Source organism: Acipenser ruthenus, chromosome 5 (genome assembly GCF_902713425.1).
Source record: "Acipenser ruthenus chromosome 5, fAciRut3.2 maternal haplotype, whole genome shotgun sequence".
Lineage (NCBI taxonomy): Eukaryota > Metazoa > Chordata > Actinopteri > Acipenseriformes > Acipenseridae > Acipenser > Acipenser ruthenus.
This window is the reverse complement of record NC_081193.1, coordinates 2,813,594-2,831,269: the sequence shown is the minus strand read 5'-3', so window position 1 is coordinate 2,831,269 and position 17,676 is coordinate 2,813,594. Positions and strand designations below refer to the sequence as shown.

At 39.7% G+C, this 17,676-nt stretch overlaps 1 protein-coding gene across 1 annotated transcript in view; it reads right to left on the bottom strand.

Annotated features, from left to right (window-relative positions):
- Window positions 1-16,683: 16,683 nt before the first annotated feature.
- LOC117402300 (CD109 antigen-like) overlaps window positions 16,684-17,676 on the bottom strand; it is a 55,183-nt gene continuing 54,190 nt past the window's right edge. The window contains exon 33 of the mRNA XM_059023515.1: window positions 16,684-17,372. Within this exon, the coding sequence (XP_058879498.1) occupies window positions 17,161-17,372 (212 nt within the window). The 3' untranslated portion in view covers window positions 16,684-17,160. The remainder of the gene's footprint in view (window positions 17,373-17,676) is intronic.

The window sequence follows — 17,676 nt, the reverse complement described above, 5'->3', positions numbered from 1 at the left end:
TGCCATGTAGTAGGAGTTGAACTGAAACCAAGACCCCCTCTTCCATGCTGAACTTGCCCCATGATATCACCAATTCGAAGGGCAGCCTTTGCATCTTCCACAGCTTTCTTTGCCGCCCACTTTCTTCCAGTTTTCAACACAGGTGCTGCCTCCCTTACGCATTTATCGCATGACTCTACTAATGTCATTTCCAGTCTGACCTTGGCGCACTTAAACTCCTCGGTTAGAGCAGAGACTGGTAGCTGCAGTATTCCTTTACCATAGTCCCACTCTGCTGAGGCAGCGTGGAACTCCCAACCATTTCCTGATGTATGAACTGATTAAAGCTTCCAGCTTCTCTACTGTTGTCAAAGAAACCTCGTACACAGTCAGTGGCCACAGCAACCTCGGCAGTAGACCAAACTGAAAGCACCAGAGTTTTAGTTTACCTGGTAGAGCGCAGCTGTCTATGCTCTTCAACCCTTCCACTGCTTGTTGTCTAACTTCTCCCACACGAACTGTGTCCTTTAGATCCCCGTCGTACCATCTCCCAAGACTCTTCACTGGCTTCTCAGACACTGTTGGTATTGCCTCACCATTAATGAAGAATGTTTTATCTACTACTTTGCCTTTAATTATAGAGATGCTCCTTGATTTAGTGGGCTTGAATTGCATTCGTGCCCATTCAATGTTATTGGTTAATTTGCCCAATAATCGATTAGTGCAGGCTACTGTTGTAGTCATGGTTGTCATGTCATCCATGTATGCTCGAATTGGTGGTAGTCGCATTCCAGAAGCCAAGCACTCTCCTCCTACTACCCATTTTGATGCCCTAATGATTACTTCCATTGCCATGGTAAAAGCCAGTGGAGAAATGGTGCATCCTGCCATTATTCCAACCTCTAGGCATTGCCATGTAGTGCTGAATTCTGAAGTTGAAAAACTGAATTGCAAATCTCCAAAATAGGCTTTCACTAAATTTGTTATTGTCATCGGTACACTGAAAAAATCAAATGCTGCCCAAAGTAGTTCATGTGGCACTGAACCATATGCATTAGCCAAATCCAGGAATGTCACATGGAGCTCCTTCCTCTCCTTTTTAGCTGATTGAATTTGTTGCCAGATCACATTGATGTGTTCTAAGCAACCTGGGAAACCTGTAATGCCCGCTTTTTGTATTGAAGTGTCAATGAAGCAGTTCTTTAATAGGTAAGCTGACAATCTCTGAGCAATAATGCTGAAGAAAATCTTGCCTTCTACGTTTAATAGGGAAATGGGACGAAACTGACTGATGATTGTAGAATCTTTTTCTTTAGGTATAAAGACTCAACCTGCTCGGCGCCATGCTCTTGGTACAATCCTAGACAGCATTCAGAACTGGGCAGACACATGGCAAATGACATTTAATAGAGAAAAGTGTAAGGTACTGCACGCAGGCAATAAAAATGTGCATTATAAATACCATATGTATTTATAAATAATGTGTAAAAAAAAAATGCAATTGTATGTAAAAATGTGATATCTTGTAACAACTGTAAGTCGCCCTGGATAAGGGTGTCTGCTAATAAATAAATAAATAAATAAATAAATAAATAAATAAATAATAATAATAATAATAATAATAATAATAATAATGAAATTGAAGATGGAATCTATAAAAACAATCTAGGAGTTTATGTTGACTCTGAAATGTCTTCATCTAGACAATGTGCGGTAGTTATAAAAAAAAAAAGCCAACAAAATGCTCAGATATATTGTGACAAGTGTTGAATTTAAATCAAGGGAAGTAATGTTAAAACTTTACAATGCATTAGTAAGACCTCACCTAGAATATTATGTTCCGTTCTGGTCACCTCACTACAAAAAGGATATTGCTGCTCTAGAAAGAGTGCAAAGAAGAGCGACCAGAATTATTCCTGCATTCAGAACAGAAAATAGGAGGCACTTTTTTACAGAGAATCGTGGGACTCTGGAACCAACTCCCCAGTAATGTTGTTGAAGCTGACACCCTGGGATCCTTCAAGAAGCTGCTTGATAAGATTCTAAGCTACTAACAACCAAACGTTTGTAACCTTTCTTATGTTCTTATGTTCTTAATTGTCTGGGTCGTTACAATATATTTTTTCAATTTGAAAGTAAAAATATATGAAAGCAGGATGACCTAAATCTTCACTAATATAGAATTGAACAAGAACTGTTGAGTATGTATTTTCGTTTCATACAGTATTAAATGGCAGTGTTTATGATAGTGAAAAAGAAATAAATATCAAGATAAAGAAAGAAATGTCTTAGTATTGATTTATGAATTCATTTATTTCTTTATTTATTAATGTATTTATTTATTTATTTATTTATTTATTTATTTATGTTTTTCTTTTACCTAATATATAGGCTATCCTTCAGCATAGCTAATTCTCAGAAATTAACATTCCTTTTTGTCCAGTGGGGACCACAAATAGCGTTACTCTCATCAACTAGTATCGAGAGGAACCATACATCCTTGTGCCAATAGGGACAACAATGAGCGTTACACTGACAGGAAACCAAAAAATCTCAGAATGATGATGATGATGATGATGATGATGAAGATGAATAATGACTCGAAAAATCCCCAATGTCCGGAGAATTCTCAGCTGCCTGACTTCATCTTTCAAAATACTGCTTGTTTGCTCAACTAATCGTGTAGCACAGACAGTAACACAACACACTTACAAACTGAAGGTTATAGTTTCAAATTCCATGCATGCCAGGCCTTTTTTAATATTTATACTATATAAAAAGATATTTTTTTTGCAGGCAAATGTTCCATTTTAAAACATAAATAAATAATTTAATATAAATGATATAGACGTCACAATAAGTGTGTTCCCTAGTATATTTCCATTTTGACAAAACAAGTTAATTGCCATTAAACTTGGATGTCCTGTAATATACATATGCATGAATAAACGTGCCTGGGTTCTGCAAAAAAACAGGTTGCCAGAAAAAGGAGGTCATTTTGACCTTACTTTGGTGACTTATTTCTTTTACTGTATGACAAGTATTGACTTTTGTTTTCTACATTTCACCTAAGAGTGTTGGGAACTACAAATTAAAAGTGAAATGGTGCTTTTGGCTGATTTATACTTTTGCTGCGCCAGTACCCTGAAAACACGTAAACTATCCGTGCTGTATAGAGAGTCTGGCAGTTCTCGCGCTTCGCTGATAACTTGGCACCCCTAACTACCGTTCCTCTCAATGACATGAGTGAAGTTATCACGACCCAAAACCAGCTGTCAATGACTCATCACAACCTGTAGTTTAAGAAACAAATTATTCAAAGATTTCCCCACCCTTCCATTTTAAAGTAACTGTGGTGCCAGTCCTTGACCCTTGGAATGATTTCTTTGTCCATATGGAGTTTTAAGAGATTATCTCAGATGTCTTTTCAAATATTTAAAAGCAGATGGAAGGCCTAGCACTGTTTGAAAAAAAAAGTGTCCTCAGCTGGAAAAGACGTGTAGAAGCAATTACTGGCAGACAGCATTACCTGTGTATAATATAAGCTTGTACTGTTCCAGAAGGAAGGATGTCATAAAAACTCAGTGCCAACCCCTGTCACCAGCAACATATATCAAGACATTACATAAACGCAGTGGAACTGGAGGGCATGCTCCCAGCAGATCACTGTGGAACTGGAGACATGCTCCCAGCACATCACTGTGGAACTGGAGGGCATGCTCCCAGCAGATCACTGTGGAACTGGAGACATGCTCCCAGCACATCACTGTGGAGCTGGAGGGCATGCTCCCAGCACATCACTGTGGAACTGGAGGGCATGCTTCCAGCACATTGTTGTCTCACCACAGAACCTTCCAGGAGAACCTCCTTTGTGGTGAAAATGCCACATGTGAATGGGGCTGTGAGTTATTTGTTTCTTTCAAGTTGACCGTCTGGCAAACTGTTTTGCTCAGCCACAAGGACGTGAATTCAGCAGAGTTAGATTGAGACCACATTGATCTGTACGCGCTATGCAAATTGATATGATGCTAAAGAGTACCGGTCCCCTGAGTAGCTAGGAGGAGCAACCACTCACTGTTAATTCTGCATTGCCAGGAAGGGATATTGAATGCTAGTGAATGTTAACTTCCTAAATTCACACACTGTGTTAGATTGATTCCACAAATCAGGTTTCTTACTTTATATCAAAACAGTGCTGTTACTAAGAATGTACATTATAGATCTCAATTATGACTCTGAGTGACCGCAGAGTATTTTCCACATGTATACACTACTGAGACTAGTTTCCATATTTCCAACATTAAACTGCGCCATTTTCTATGATTATTAATCCTGTTGATGAAAATGAGCTGTGATAGTCTTTGTCAAATACGTTAACAGGAAAGTTAATGTTTTGCAGCTTCTTTGAAAATCATGCTGCACGCTTTGACATGCTTGACTATAACAATGCGTACCAGTCCTTGAGCTCTTGGCATTTCTTTGTCCAGGTGAATATTGTTTAATTAATTAAGATATACATAATAAACAAGAAGTAATTTGGTGCTGCAGCCAGAGAACACAAAAGACAATAAAGCTAAAAGTTCTTCAGAAAACTCATTGTATTCTGTGTGGTATTAACAGAGCCGTGCTGCTCTTAATGTCTCAGGACCAAGTTAAATATTCCTCTCCTCCAGAGTTCTGTTACTAACTTTGAAGGTTCTAAATGCAGTTGGCCCTAGATGGGAAAATAATGACTGTTTACTAATGAAAGGAGATGAATCAGTGTACAGGTCTACCCAGAGCAGATAGGGCTCCTACTAAGTCCAGTGAGATGAGATGATGAGCCATTAAGTGTCTGTCAATCACTGTTCCTCAGAGTATTTGTTTTATAAGCATGTCTCTGCTGAGTCAGCCCATGCCTTGAAGCCATTTCAAACCTGTCCAGATCCGATGTAGTATGTTTAACCAATACGTTTCAGCCAGTTACTGCTTTCATTGAAGTGGAAGATGTCAGCAGACTTACACTGTTCTTACAGTTTATAAGAATGAGACTTCCTGCAAAAGAAGGACTTTGAATCTTCTTACAGGGCAGATTATTTATTTCAAGTCAACCATACAACACTGCATGCCCTCTAATAAATAAAGTAGATCTTTGTGTTCATTAAAAGCAGAACATTTCAATGAATAGTAAGGGTAGTCTTCAAAGACATGCTAAACACAAAGAGGAGCTTTTTCATCTCCTGCTTCCGTTAGGGCAGTTCAAGTTCACTCAATTAAGCAGAATTACTGATATAGCTGGGCTTTCAGATTCCAGGTTTAAACAACCCACAGATATATAAGTAATGGGGTGCAGTGCTTTTATCATTCATCCCATAAAGCGTGAGAAGCATGGTTCACTGCAGAAGATTCCCAGGAGTCATGTGATAAAGTGGTTAACTGCTTTAACTGCTGTCCCCCCCTCCTTCCCTTCATCCCTCCCTCAAACTCATGGTAACCTTGGCTTCACCTTGTCTCCAGGACCCCGCACAGTGTAATGTATACTGTGCTGTTACAGATGGTGCCCCATGCAGGTGAGGAAAGGTTACACATGTCCCATGCCCATAATGCACAGGAGCCGCACGCTTGTGTATATTATTATTATTTGTTTATAGTGGTTAAGAAGCTTGCGGATGGTGCTGGTTCACACTAAGCATGTGTCTGTTACTCTGGATGTTTTATACAACAAAGACTGCATGAAAATTTCAGTTCAGTCATACAGCTCATAACAAAAACAGATACTCAGGTAGCCAAGTCACTAGAATACAGCTCCATGAATTTGTTACCAGTAAATCTCAGCAAGTATTAACAATTCGTATCTTTACAAAGTCCTTGATAAATCTCAGCAAGTATGAACTATTCGTATCTTTACACAGTGCTTGATAAATCTCAGCAAGTATGAACTATTCGTATCTTTACACAGTCCTTGATAAATCTCAGCTAGTATGACCTATTTGTATCTTCACCCAGTCCTTGAGCCCCTCCATGTGGTACGTAGTGGTATAGCCTGCTTCATGGCCTGTGTTCAATTAGTGTCTTAATGCAATGCAACTAAAGTACATAGAGCTATCAAAACAACTACAGTTAATCTGACCTATAGTAATACACATTTGAAATGTTTTTTTTTTTTTTTCAAAGCCAGTAATAATCAAAGTGAGTGAGTCCTCAGTGACCAATATCCAGCTCCAGTCATCTTACAGGTTCCTACAACATTCTGACAAGTCCCTTTATTGTGCTGCTGCCTTCGATTTTTTTGTATTTTAGAATGTATTTCCAGTTGAAGGTGAAGTTTTCCTGTGCTAATAGTTAGTGGGGTACTTTAACCAGCTTACCCTTGAACTTCTTTGCTGTTCAGTGAGGTCAGGTGGATACTATTACTATACTCTGTAACATGGGGGGTTAATGCATTGTGTTGCATCGCATCTGTAGAGCTACTACACTGGAGCAGCTATTTTAGCACTATTCTCAAATAACCCTGTTGTGATTGATCTGCTTTCAGTAGTGCTTTCACAGTGCTCTTCAGAACCCTCATCTTATCATTATTAAAACTTTTGTGACGTGTTTTGCTCTAAACACAATGTTTTAAATACTGTGCTGAGAAATATGAAAGATTATGACAGATGTTATAAAAAATATGAAATAAAAAAATTCTGTAGATTCGAATACACAGTGTGTGTGTGTGTGCGCGTGCGTGCGTGTGTGGGTGCGTGCTTCCGTGTGTGTGGAATGTGGCCAGGTGGTGGCTGATTGAATGATTAATTGTCAATTATCCCCTGGCCACATGGTATAAAAGGAAGGAAGAAATGTTTGTTGTTTGAGAGCGTGTCAGAGAGAGGGTGTGGAGTATGGATTGGAGGAGTATGGATTGGAGGAGTGTGAAGTGGAGGAGTGTGGATTGGAGGAGTGTGAAGTGGAGGAGTGTGGATTGGAGGAGTGTGAAGTGGAGGAGTGTGGATTGGAGGAGTGTGAAGTGGAGGAGTGTGGAAGTGAGGAGTGTGGATTGGAGGAGTGTGAAGTGGAGGAGTGTGGATTGGAGGAGTGTGAAGTGGAGGAGTATGGATTGGAGGAGTGTGAAGTGGAGGAGTATGGATTGGAGGAGTGTGAAGTGGAGGATTGTGGATTGGAGGAGTGTGGAAGTGAGGAGTGTGGGAGTGTAGAGTGTGAGTGTGCTGTGGAGGAGTGTGGAGTGGGGAGTGTGGGAGTGTGGAGTGGAGGAGTGTGGAGTGTGGAGTGTGAGTGGAGGGGTGTGGGAGTGGAGAGTGTGGGGGCATGGAGTGGAGAAAAAGAGAAATCAAGAGAAAGAGAAGGTCTGTTGCTGTAGCTTGGGTGTTTTGGGGTTTGTTTATTTGTTTATACAGTATATATATATATATATATATATATATATATATATATATATATATATATATATATATATATATATATATATATATTGTCATAATATGCTTTAGAATTAACTCAATTGCAGAGAATTATAATGTAACCTCATGAAGACACACGCTAGCTGAGACATTAATTAACACTCAAACAAATTGGAAACAACTGAAGTTTCATAGAAACAGAAATAATAAATGGCAAAAGGCCAAGCTCAATTATAACACTATGTAACACAATTTTTGTTCCTGGGTAGTTAGTGTTATTTCCTAATTGCTTATGCCTCAAAAGTATAGAAAATGGCTATTATTCCCCACAAACTTTGCTTTTGTGACCAGGACAGTGATATTTTGAAATTTACCTATTTCCAATGAGAAAACGGGCGAATTTGTGTCTTTTCGTTCACATAAAGTCAGAAAAAAACAACATATGCAACATATACTTTAGAAGTGAGTAGTTTTTCGAGATTTACGATTATACTGTAAATCACTTTCACGAATCAGCCCCCAAATGTAGTCTCCCATCATGTTCTCTTTATACTGTCCTTGGTAGCGGCGTTCAAAGTCCAGTATATCCTGGTGGAAGCGCTCGCCTTGCTCCTCCAAGTACGCTCCCATGTTCTCCTTGAATTTATCAAGATGAGCATCAAGGATATGGACTTTGAGGGACATCCTACAGCCCATTGTGTCGTAGTTCTTCACCAGAGTCTCAACCAGTTCCACATAGTTTTCGGCCTTGTGATTGCCCAGGAAGCCCCGAACCACTGTGACAAAGCTGTTCCAAGCCACTTTCTCCTTACTAGTGAGCTTCTTGGGGAATTCATTGCACTCCAGGATCTTCTTTATCTGTGGCCCGACGAAGACACCGGCTTTGACCTTTGCCTCAGACAGCTTAGGGGAGAAGTCTTGAAGGTACTTGAAGGCTGCCGACTCCTTATCTAGAGCTCTGACAAATTGTTTCATAAGGCCCAATTTGATGTGCAGTGGTGGCATCAGCACCTTCCGGGGGTCCCAGCCGTACTCATCATACTTCAAGGCATCCAGCAAAGTCATGATGCTGTTGTAATCCTCTTTGAGGTGCACCGAGTGAGCCAGGGGAAGAGACGGGTACTTGTTACCATTATGGAGCAGCATGGCTTTGAGGCTCCTGGATGAGCTGTCAATGAAGGACAGTATAACGAGAACATGATGGGAGACTACATTTGGGGGCTGATTCGTGAAAGTGATTTACAGTATAATCGTAAATCTCGAAAAACTACTCACTTCTAAATCTTTTGTAGTCATTTTTGTATTACTTTAGTATAAATACATGTTAATTTGGATTCATATGTTGTTTTTTTCTGACTTTATGTGAACGAAAAGACACAAATTTGCCCGTTTTCTCATTGGAAATAGGTAAATTTCAAAATATCACTGTCCTGGTCACAAAAGCAAAGTTTGTGGGGAATAATAGCCATTTTCTATACTTTTGAGGCATAAGCAATTAGGAAATAACACTTACTACCCAGGAACCAAAAAAAATAAAAAAAATTGTTACACGGTGTAATAGTACAACATATCATAAATCACACGTTGCACAATAATGTAAAAATGTATCAACAATTTCACTTGAAGTTGTTTACATTTTTTACATGGAATTATGAATCACACTTTCAACAACCACTTGACTATCTGTATGTTTCAAATATTGGGTTATTAGTGTTGCTGTGACAACTATTTTCTGCAATTCTTTTTTTATTGACTTACAAATCCGGTATACTGTAGTAGGGCTGATCTGCTCCTGGTTAATTCTTGTTCCCTTGAAAATGCCTTAAGGGTAACATTAAAAAGAAGGGTAGACTATTATCCAAAGATCTACATTCACTTTGTGACGTGATATTGATGGAAGCAAAAATTAAAGAACAATCAATGCTTTTTTTCAACCTGTGTTAAAAAAAGACTTCCTGCTTACATTTGAAGTTTAGTGTTTTTGAAAGCTTCTTTCCTTTAACCTTACTCTAAGTCCCATACTGTTTATTTTAATGCATTTCTGTTTTCTTTTGCCACCTAGTGGCAATTCTAATAAAGTGTAGCTGAATTTCAAAGCTACTCAGAATTAAACAGGATTGCAATCTTGCAACTGTTTTGCATTATCACACTGCTACAGTCTCATGACAGTTGAATAGCTGGTTTTGGCTACTTAGCTGGTATGTGTCAGGATTTATCTTAGCCATTACTGTCTTTATTATTAAAATCTAAAGCTTTTTCCTAGTGTTTCACACTGAACACTTTCTTAAGACATTTTGATTGGTTTGTTTATGCATTTAAGAGCATTACCTAGCAACACAATTACCATCCCTGGCATGAATGCTTCTTGAATAAGCAATGACAAACGTAAAGGGGAGAATGTAAATGATGATATTTTCAAAGACATTGACTCCATCATTAGCTCAAAAGGAAAAATGCATTAACAATTGAAAACAAATAATAAACAACTTCACACTACTCCCTGTGACAGACATATAATAAATCTTGGTTGTAAATCTCTCTCCCGGAGGGCGCTAAGCAGCGAAAGTAGAGTTCTTTGGACAGGCTGACCTGACAGTTCTTTCCCAGGGGTCGGGAAGTCGGTCAGTCTGGAAGAAGGTGAGACTCCGTTGCAGGAACGTATTGACCCGGAAGGGAAACAACGTAGCAGCTGCAGATTGTAGAGACAGCTGCACTAGTTTACCAAGGGGTCATGCGTGATAGCATAAAAGGGGATGGAGAATCGCAATCTAGTCCTTTGCTTGGTTTTGAGATAGAACCTGGAAGGACCGGGAGAAACCCAGAGAAACATAGAAAGTATTCATGAGTGTTTTTTGTTTGTTTGTCGTTGTTAGTAATTGTCTTTGTTTGTGAATCACTAGACGGCTAACATGTATCCGGAGCTGTCGCCTTGGGCCAGCACTACCCAGAACAACACTACACCACAATCACTTAATAAATTGTTATCACCCACCACGAGCACTACTGCACGCACCCGGACTGGTGACCCTGTACAGTATTAATGTGGGGCAGATGACGTGTGTTTATTATTTGGGCTGCAACCCATTATTTTTGTTACTTCCGTGCTTTACACATTGGTGTGTATTGCCAGAGGTTTATTGTTTGGTCGCCAGACCGGGATTAATGATAAAAGACCAATTTTTCCAAACGGATTCCAGTTTCCTGATTGTGATTATTCCTGCACTGCATCACCTCTGCACCTGTTCTCACTCAGCAGCCACTTTGCCACACTCCCATATCAAATGCCTGGGTTGCTTGTATCTGGTTTGATAACTATAGAGTTTATACTATGAACAAGATTATACTGATGGGTATTTACAGTAAATAGCTTTAACACTAGAACCGCAAAGATTTCAGACTACATACAACCGCCGCATCTGCAAAATGTGCGGCTCAGTTTTAAAACGGCTTCGATATGAAAATGAAAAACAAACAATCGGATACAACTTAATATTTTTATTTATGAACATCATACATAACATTTTCAGAGCAAAAACACAGTATTTACAGTGAAAATTTAACTGTGCTCTTATTTTTTTCAAAAAGAGCACATATACATAAACATGAAAAACTGTAATAAAATAAACTTTACGCAATAAACGTCTATGTAAACAGGTGTAGAAAGCTGTATGCACATATCAAATTCTAAAACATAAATAACTAGTTCTAAAAATAGCATAAAGCAAAAATATAACATCTTCTGCAACGTGAAAGCGCTTTGAGTGAAACCGAGTTCAAAGGCTGTTTGTCTGTTCAGAGTTCTATTACAGCTTTCTAAGTACAATCTACACAGAAAACACGCTTTTCAACTGTACCAGTGCATTTGCAACAGACTGCGTTGGCTGAAGGTTGAGGGGCATTTGCCAGCCGGCTTTCATATGGGGTGCCATGTGTTGAACTTAAATTGAAAGATTCAACTTAAATCTTGTATTTTTTCCTCAGATTTATAAATGTTGTGAAAATAGTTTTTTTTTTTTAAATGTGTATATTCAGATATAATTTATAAATCTTAAAATATTTATTATTTTTATTATTATTATTTATTTCTTAGCAGACGCCCTTATCCAGGGCGACTTACAATTGTTACATGATATCACATTATTTTTTACATACAATTACGTTATTTAAATTACATTAGCTAAATGTTAAATCTTTTTAGAGATTTAAGATTTAGTTAAATATTTAAGTTCACAAAATATAGATGTATTTGCAAACAGCTAAACCTTGATTCTCAAAATAAATATTTAATAAGAAAAGATATATTTGTTTTTAAAATAAAGATTTAACATTTAAGTGTTGAAAACTTGCTAAATATTTTAAGATTCATAAATTATATCTGAATGTACACATTTAAAAAAAAAAATATTTTCACAACATTTATAAATCTGGAGAAAAAATACAAGATTTAAGTTAAATCTGGAAAAAATATGAACGCTTTTTTTTTTTTTTTTTTTTACTTTCGTGTCTCTTATCAAAATATTTCTGCCTCAGCTCCAGGGCTAGCTGCAGAATGAAGTCCCTCTGGGAGACTCTGTTCCTAGTGCACTCCTTGTACAAAACAAAAGCCAGGTCCAAAACATTATAAAAACAGCCACAGGCCACCTGCGAGAACCACCTCTGACAGAATACTGCCGTGCCATTTGATCCAGTATATCCACACCGTACTTCGTTGCGTTGTAAAATGCAAGTCTCTGGCTTTCGTTTAGCATCAGTCCTGATCGTCACTGATTTGTGCAGAGAGTTTAGAAGAAGCATTTTTTTATTTTATTTTTTACACCTGTAAGTAGCGTAGCTAAATCACACTGTATTGTGATTCAACGTATATTGTAGCGATCCTGGTTCCCGCAGGCAGGCGCATCACACAGGGTGAGGTAATCCACACACAGGCAGAGGGCGGGCGAGAACCCGGGACCTCTCGCACTAAAGCATAGCACCAATACTGCTGTACAAAAGAGCCGTCTCTCATGCAAGGAGCATATATCAGGCTTATGTCCCTTTGTGTGATTACGTCACCTACCTGCCCTGCTGCTGCGTTCCCCCGTGCACGCTACACTTCCCTGGCAGCCTCAAGTCCGCCCCGGACTTGCTAACCAGGCAACAGTCCGACGAGTGCGTGCTGGGGTACCTGCGTCCACTTCTGACACCAATGTAGCGGTCCTGGTTCCCGCAGGCAGGCGCATCACACAGGGTGAGGTAATCCACACACAGGCGGAGGGCGAGCGAGAACCCGGGACCTCTCGCACTAAAGCATAGCGCCGATACCGCTGTACAAAGAAGCCGGCTCTCTTACAAGGAGCGTATATCGGGCTTATGTCTTTGTGTCTGATTACGTCACCTACCAGCCCTACTGCTGCCTTCCCCTGTGCATGCTACATTATATTCTGTGATAAATGCTAATAATAATAATAATAATAATAATAATAATAATAATAATAATAATAATAATAATAATAATAATAATAATAATATATGATGTGTAGAATGACTTTCATTAGTGTTTCAGCACTCGACAGGAGTATATAATACGTTCTTTCACAATGACTTTGATTTTATTACAAAGCCCAGACTAAATTGTCCGCTGTATTATATTGATTTCAATATGCCGCATAAACTGCGGGTCTGGCAGTTGAAGAAGCAAGTGCTTATAACGTACTCATTTTTACGATTCTGCAGCTGAAACACCGTATGGGTATTTTATTCAAATATTCAGTAACACTTAAGAACGGACATGCACGAGATATTCACATACGCAGAGATATTTAAATTTGAATTGCAAAAGCCGTTCAAAAAGCGGCTATGGCAGTGCTAGTGTTAAAAATCTACCCCATTATGTCTTAACTATAAGAGGGGCTCAGCAGTTTTCATTGCAAGACTTTATTTCTTAGCAGACGCCCTTACCCAGGGTGACTTAGTCGTAAACAAAAAATACATTTCAAGAATCACAGTACAAGTATTATTTCCAATCTGTAATCCAAGCCTCCACTGACAACCCACGTAAACTATTCTCTACCTTCTCCTCCCTCCTAAACCCTCCCCCCTCCTCCTCCCTCCTCTATCTCCCCTGATGACTTTGCCTCCTTCTTCTCTTCTAAAATCTCAGATATCCGCAAACTCTTTAACACCTCTCCCTCCCCCGCACCCCCTCCTGCTCCAACCCCTACACCCACTACATCCCCTACTTACTCGCCCTCCTTCTCCACCTTCTTGCCCGTCTCAGACTCTGACCTCTCCTCCCTGCTCCAGGGTCACAAACCCACCACGTGTGCCTTGGACCCCCTCCCCACTCACCTCTTTCAAGCTGCTGCTCCTGCTCTACTCCCCTTCATCTCCTCCCTCCTCAACACCTCTCTACTTTCTGGTATCTTTCCCTCTGCCTTCAAAAAAGCCTCTATCACTCCCCTCCTCAAAAAACCTACCCTCGACCCCACCTCCCTCCAGAGCTACCGTCCTGTCTCCCTCCTACCCTTCCTCTCCAAAACCCTTGAGCGGACTGTACACTGCCAGCTCTCTGCTTTCCTGTCCAACCACTCTCTGCTTGACCCTCTCCAATCTGGTTTCCGCTCTGCTCACTCCACTGAAACCGCCCTCCTGTCTGTCACCAACTCACTTAAGTGTGCCCGAGCTGCCTCTCTCTCCTCTGTCCTAATTCTCCTCGACCTCTCTGCTGCCTTTGACACTGTTGATCACTCTATTTTACTATCATCTCTTGCTGACCTGGGGATCTCTGGCACTGCTCTGGCCTGGTTCTCCTCCTACCTCTCCAACCGCACTTACTAGGTAACCTGGCGTGGAGCAACCTCCACACCTCACCCTCTCTTAACTGGAGTCCCCCAAGGGTCAGTCTTGGGTCCTCTCCTGTTCTCTCTCTACACCCGCTCCCTGGGCCCCCTCATTGCATCCTATGGTTTCTCATACCATTTCTATGCTGATGATGCTCAGATTTTCCTCTCCTTCCTCACCTCTGACTCCACCATCTCCTCCCGTATCTCTACCTGTCTGTCTGCTATTTCCTCCTGGATGCACTCGCATCACCTCAGACTCAACCTCTCTAAATCTGACCTCCTTTTCTTTCCCTCCTCCTCCCCCTCCTCTGATCTCTCTATCTCTGTTCCTCTGGAATCTACTACACTCTCTTCCTCTTCCTCAGCTAAGAACCTTGGTCACCCTGGACCCCTGCCTCTCTTATTCCCAGCACATCTCCACTCTGGCACGCACTTGCCGATTCTTCCTGAGCAACATCCGATGCTACCCAGCTCCTGGTCCAGGCCCTGATACTCTCCCGCCTAGACTACTGCAACTCCCTCCTGGCTGGCCTCCCTGCGTCCGCCACCCGTCCACTCCAGCTCATCCAGAACTCTGCTGCCCGCCTGGTGTTCTCTCTGCCTCGCTTCGCCCACGCTACTCCACTACTCTGCTCGCTCCACTGGCTCCCGATCACCGCTCGAATTAAATTCAGTGTCAAAAATGTAAAGTGTTACATGCTGGCCACAAAAATCTAAGATCCAAATAACAAATGGGGTGCACAGAACTAGAATAGGTTTGGAGTACTGTGTCCGATTGTGGTTGCCAGAGCTCCAAAGGGACATTGTGACCCTGCAAGTGTATAACGAAGAGCAACTCCACTGATCCCAGGACTTAAAGGACTGAACTACGAAGAGATAGACAGAAAGAACAGAATCGATTAGCCTAGCACAAGGGAGTATTTGTCCGAATGAGAAGGAGAGAAGCCATGCATCTGAGAGGACACACAGCAATTGGATGGGAGTTCCAAAGGGTTCTGGGAAATCTATAGAAAACATTACAATCACATTTCAAAGTAATGGATGTTGGCCTGGCTGTGTGGCTGACTGAAAGCACAGTTGTCTTTAAAATAAATGTTTGCCTACTTTAGTTGCCTCATCGTGGGATTAGAATGAATAAAAAAAAAAAAAAAAAAAAAAAAACAGCTGCTGGATGCTGCAATGTGATATGGGAGCTGCTATTGTTACAAAATACATTTAGTTTGAAAGGAATTTAAATCTTTGAGCAGAAGCTAGGAAACATGAATACAAATAATATTAACCTGCACGTATCAAACCTCATTCACAGGCTGTTAATTAATCTCATTGTTGTGCTTCAAAATGTTAATTCGTAACCATATCAGTAAATGGTAAAGAGTGATGATGCGATTTGTAAAATGTTGTTTTATTTCTATTAAAATGATGACAGTTGCAGATTTGCCCAGTGGCAAATATTCAGGCTCCAGCAACTTCTCAACCAAGCAGACCTGTGCAGAGGGAGGGAGGGAGGGAGGTGTGACTGAGCGGTTCTGACTCAACTGCTGTTACTTCACTGAGATCATTATGATCCTGAATCAGTGTCTGTGTGGGCCTCCTGGAGGCAGGGGCGTTACTACACATACTGTGAATCACCAACCTGACTTTCACACAGTCTGCAGTAACAGGGGAAAATACAAAGGCTGCAAGTGTATAAATTCAATAAACAACATGATGAATGGTTTATGCAATGTATCACTTACAGCAGCAAGTCAGTGCAGAACTATAATAACCATGTGGACATCTCTAACCTGCTAATACACTAATACAAGTGCACTTTAGCTGCTAATTCCTAAGTGTGCAAATACAGATTTCATACAGAGATTATGATGAATTCCTATTCTTGGCCTGAATATTCAACCACAGAGCAGAATTATTATGGATGGATGTCTTCTTAAATTACAGTATATTCTATGCATGCTTTTTCTTTAAATCATATCATCAACCTGATCATTTCCATTTCATTTCAAGTTGGCAACCTTGCCTTCAGTATAAAAGAGGACAAGAGCCTTGGTTAAGTGGTTAAATCTATGAACCACTATTTTCAAATGAAGTCTTGTGCCATTAAATTAATTCTCATGCCGGGAAACAATTAGCTTGCCCTCCAGAGGCAAAGGCCAACTCACAAAATAAATCTCATATTTTCATGGCATATCCTCCGTTTATTTTTAACATGTTTTTGGAGTGGAAGGTTTTTGTTATTGCAACTTCATTAAAATCTGTTAATTGAGCATCTAGATTTAGTGGATAAGAAAATGGAAAGCACGGCCCTTCAAAGCTCATTCAGTTTCTAGTAGCAACACAGTCTTTCCATCATTTTCGAAGTCATCTCCACAGGTTCTTTTTGTAAAGTTGTGACAATAAGGCAGGTCTAAAATGGATTTAAATGAAAACAGCACTGCTTATGTAACACTGAAAGGGGTTTGTTTTAAACTGTACATTCATGTTGCGTTTAATCAAATAATTACATAGACAGACTACACCAGGCTTCATTTTGAAAGTTCAGGATCATTTTTATTTGTACCCTATACAATTTTTTTTAAAGTTATCAGCCATCATTTTTAAATATAATAATGCAATAATGTTTATGTTTTGCATAAAATAAAAATAGTTTACATACCCAATTTTAAAAGTCTAAAATTGCAAACAGACATTACCTATAGAAGTAAAATAGTCTTGTAATACAAAAAAACAAAATTACAACTATATTGTTAATCATTTTCCCATAAACCTCATTTTAAAATCAAATGTTAAAGTTTAAAATTGACAGCCCTCACCAAAGAAATCAGTAAAATTGTATTTTAGATGGCCCAGTGTTCTTATTCATCCAGAGATGAGATGATTACCTTTCCAAGTAAATTTACACACAGCTAAGCTTGTAAACTGCTGATTATATCCAATATACAAAGTGTGTTTTATTGACTAAAATCTATTATACTAAATGTGTTCAATTAAAAACAAAAGAAGCCTAAGTGAATTAAGAAACCTGCAAATATACTGGTGACGATAGCAGTGTGATGTATGTGAACCGCTGAAGAATTAACTGTGGTGACATTATCAGCCATTACAGTCGACCTGCACAGTTCACAGTCCTTTCCACAGAAATCACATGAAGATACACGCTGCATTACTCCTGAGCGGTAAGTCCTGACAGCCATTCTGCCTATGAAAACACACAAACACGAATGGTATACACAAATCAAACATGCGGTTTGTTTTAGTTAAAGTATTTGGATGTCATTGTCTAAGGTGCAGTGAATTGCTACTTGAGATTCTACTCTTGACAAGCCTCACAAAAAAGGATAGCCTCCTATCATGTTTGGTTTGTGTCTGGAAAGTAAAAGATTATATGGCAAATAAATCAATACTAGTAAGAACATAAGAACATAAGAAAGTTTACAAACAAGAGGAGGCCATTCGGTCCATCTTGCTCGTTTTGTTGTTAGTAGCTTATTGATCCCAGAATC